General features: G+C 35.2%; 1 protein-coding gene across 1 annotated transcript; it reads right to left on the bottom strand.

Annotated features, from left to right (window-relative positions):
* Positions 1 to 244: 244 nt before the first annotated feature.
* LOC138872560 (uncharacterized) lies at positions 245 to 1227 on the bottom strand. The gene is made up of 3 exons (XM_070150789.1): positions 1156 to 1227; positions 874 to 1023; positions 245 to 826 (listed from the first exon to the last, which is right to left on the bottom strand). The coding sequence occupies exons 1-3, from the start codon at positions 1225 to 1227 to the stop codon at positions 245 to 247; spliced, it is 804 nt and encodes a 267-aa protein (XP_070006890.1).
* Positions 1228 to 3716: the final 2489 nt, after the last annotated feature.

The raw sequence follows: 3716 nt of genomic DNA, 5'->3' as shown, positions 1-3716 counted from the left end.
ATGATGAACCTGATTCCCTATCTCTTGATCTATGATCGTACCTTGGGTTTTCCTATTTTGAACGTGAGTCTCTTCCCGCTGGTCCCATGTAAGACTCGTACCTATTTTTACCGGAACTTTTTTAAGTTTCAGTTCGCCTTGAACTTACCTTTTTATCCCTTCGGGATTGAATGATGGTATTTTCTTCTATCCGCAGTTTTGTGCTATATCTGTTGTAAACATAAGTCCAAGTTGTAGCTGGAAATTATCGTAAACTTTCCTTGAGACTCCTTGTGGCTTCTGAACTTTTTTCATTTTGATTGCTGGCAAACGCTATAGCTGCACAGTTATCTAGTACACGTGGCAACGTCATCCTTTCACGCTGGAACCTGTTTACGAATTCCCTGAGTAGCTTCGTATCTCCTTGCTTTATTTTGAAAATGTCCTCCATTCTTTTCTCAACTTTTTGAGCTCCCGAGTGTGCTTTGATGAATGAATCTACAAGTTCAACAAAAGAATCTATAGAATTTTCGGGTAAAAGAGAATACCATGTTAATGCTCCCTTAGTGAGTGTTTCTCCGAATATTTTGACCAATACTGATTCAATTTCTTGCTTGGTCAAGTTGTTGCCTTTTACGTCGGTTGTGAATACAGTCACGTGATCTTGTGGATCAGTTGTTCCATCGTATTTTGGAATATCGGGCATCTTGAATTTCTTCGGAATTGGTAGAGGAGCTTCACTTGGCTTCCAAGGTTGTTGTGAGTATTTGTCCATATCTATTCCCTTGATTACAGGCGGTACTCCAGATATTTGCTCTATGCGGTCGCTCTGCTCCTTGAGCTGTTTCTGCAATGTTAGTACTAAATTTTGTAAATCAGAATTGATTGGGTTACGTGACCCTCCATCACGAGATTTGCTAGGAGTTCCTCAATGCCCGAATTAACGAGTCCTGGGCGAGGATTTTCTAAACTGTTGTTGTTTGGAGTTGATGTTGGCGATGCAGCTGGCAACTGGTTAGCAAAAGCCTCAAGAGCATTGCTAACCTGTTGAGCAATTAACCTTTTCAAAGCTTCATTAATAGCCTCATTATTTTCAAACTGATCGTTCGCATTTGATTAATATCCATCAGGAGTTCCTTCTCGAGATTGTCGAGGAGAATTTCGTGGGGAAGAGACCGGGGTTCCATCGCCTTGCTGATTCTCCTGGAATTGACGGTCTCCTTGATTGTTGTCATTGACATTTGACATGATTGTTTTGACAAAAAAGGTCAATTTATAAAGTAATAGATTATCATATTCCTGATAACGGAACCAATTTATTTAACCAAAAATAGGAATTTCGGTCAAAGCCTGTTTTTAGAAGAACTCGAGTTACTGATAATCAAATAGAAATAAGAATAATTGATGTAAATAATAGCATGATAAAAAGCAAAGTAAATCAGTGTATTCCAATAGTATTTCGTGCCCTTACAGATGTTCATTCCTCACCTTTTATAGCTATTTCTAAGTAATATGTTTCTTTCCTTCCATAATAGAGTTATTATGGACAATTAATGACATTTAATGTAACGTTATAATTGGCAATCGTAACTGTTCAGTACAGATTCTATAATATTTCCTGTAATTAATGCTCATTGACTATAGATAATACGTATCTAAACTTCTTTGCTATCTAGGTTCATTCTTCTGATGCTTCTTCAAATTATGAAGAGGTTCGAGCACCCATTCCTTCTGATTTTCTTGGATCTTTGCCCGTGTCTGTTAAAGCTCATATCTCTTCAACTATTCTTCGCCAACTGTCATTCCTTTACTGATCCACGTGTTATGACATGTCATCACATAATTAATTCAATATATTAACTTGATTTTTCCCAATACAATGTGGGAAATGTTGTCTTTAGAGCCATGTCATTGCTTCGTTGTCTGATGTTTATGATAAGGAATAGATGTCCTCTGAGTTATATACTGTTGCTTTTCCAGTCTTCTATTAGGTATTTATAGAAGATCAATTTCATTCTTATGAGTAAGTTTTCATATTTTATATGAATTTTTGTGGCATTAAACTTATAAGTCATATGATTTTAAGGTAAAGCTCCATTATTTATTGCTTCTACCGTATTAGTGAAGGTTGTGTTCTCACATTTTGTTAATGAAGTTTTGTGAGATTTTATGTATCTGGTATCTCTATTTAATGACCATATATCCTTTTTCCTTTCTTTCGAGATATTTTTAATATTGACATGATAACAGTTTTTCTACAAATTTTTCACAAGTAAGAGTTGGTATTGCAGGTTTAAGAAAGCCATTTTGCTGCGGAATTTTTATCAAATAACAGAAATGACATTCATGAGAAATTGATATCAGGTAAGAAAGGGATAAACAATGTTGGCTATTATTATTATATTTAGACAGGGTTCAATGACTATCAGAACTCTTATCTTTTGCTTAGTAAGTGTTTACAAGGCTTTTTATTCTATGAAATGTATATTTTCTTACTTCAAACTCCAATGATACTTGTTCGAAATTTTTTAACTAAAACAGAACTCCATATTAGTTTTGTGTTTGGGAGAAGCATGATTTAAGAAGTATAGACAAAAATAGTTGTGTGGTTCCATATGATAATAGGAAATAAGATGCACAACTGGTGCTTTTAAATCCATAAACTTCCCTGTACTCTAAATCTAACATTACTTTTTCTAGAAGTCAAGTTAAGAAGACTAAGGTTGTTGCAGATCGATTGAAGTGGGAGTTTTGACATGTCTCTTCTTTGTTACGGAGTTTGACATGTCTGTTCTTTGTCTTCAAAATTTAAGTTGAGGATATTATTCTAGAAACCGTCTCTAGAGTCTAGATCTACGATTTCTTCATTTTCTCCTTGCATTAATTTCTTTAAAATTTATGTTGAGGACACTATTATAAAATACACGAGACTAATTCACATTTTGAATATCCAGCAATACCTAAATAAAAATCTCAACTTTTCATGTCTGAATGTACAATAATTTACATACTAACTCCTACTGAGTTAAATCATGTGAGTTTGCAAGTTATTCCTTGCTTTACTAAAGTTATTAGTATATCTAGCATCAGTTTTTCATTTAGTTGATATAAGAAGTTGTAGCTGAAACCTCTTTTGCAAACTTTACACACAGTACGAAGCTCGAGTATTAGTGTTATTGGAGGTACTTGTAGTTTGTGACTATCTGGAAGTTGTATGCTTGAATCCTAGGTGATCTTCCTTACAAAGAGTACATCTTGTGTAACGATCCGGCCGGTCGTTTCATGAGTTATAGCCCCATTTTTTCCATTTCTTCTTTTTTATGTGTTATTCGGCTATATTGTGGTATCGGGTTGGTTGGTTCGGGTTCGGAGTGATTTTGGAGAGGAATGAGACACTTAGTCTCATATTTTGAAGTTAAGCTGAAAAAGTCAACTGGATGTTGCCTTATGAGTAAATGATCTCGGATGTGTATTCTGATGGATCGGTTAGCTCTGTTAGGTGATTTTGGACGTAGGAGCATGTTCGAAATATAATTTGGAGGTCTGTGGTAGATTTAGGCTTGAATTGACAAAATTGGAAATTTGGCGTTTCTCAGTCGGTAGTGAAAATTTTGATATTGGGGTTGGAATGAAATTCTGGAAATTGGAGTAGGTCCGTGGTGTCATTTGTGACATGTGTGTAAAATTTCAAGTCATTTAGACGAGATTTGATAGGTTTTGGCATCGTTTGCGGAATT

The sequence above is a fragment of the Nicotiana sylvestris genome, chromosome 1 (assembly GCF_000393655.2).
Source record: "Nicotiana sylvestris chromosome 1, ASM39365v2, whole genome shotgun sequence".
NCBI lineage: Eukaryota > Viridiplantae > Streptophyta > Magnoliopsida > Solanales > Solanaceae > Nicotiana > Nicotiana sylvestris.
The sequence above is the reverse complement of the archived record's forward strand: the minus strand, read 5'-3'. Positions and strand labels throughout refer to the sequence as shown.

What these genes read in the sequence shown, in the direction of transcription:
- LOC138872560 (XM_070150789.1), bottom strand. Translation starts at nt 1,227, where the DNA reads ATGTCAAATGTCAATGACAACAATCAAGGAGACCGTCAATTCCAGGAG. An exon ending in AGCAAGGCGATGGAACCCCG is followed by an intron (nt 1,024 to 1,155) that starts GTCTCTTCCCCA and finishes ATTGCTCAACAG; the next exon opens with GTTAGCAATGCTCTTGAGGC. An exon ending in ATCTCGTGATGGAGGGTCAC is followed by an intron (nt 827 to 873) that starts GTAACCCAATCA and finishes CTAACATTGCAG; the next exon opens with AAACAGCTCAAGGAGCAGAG.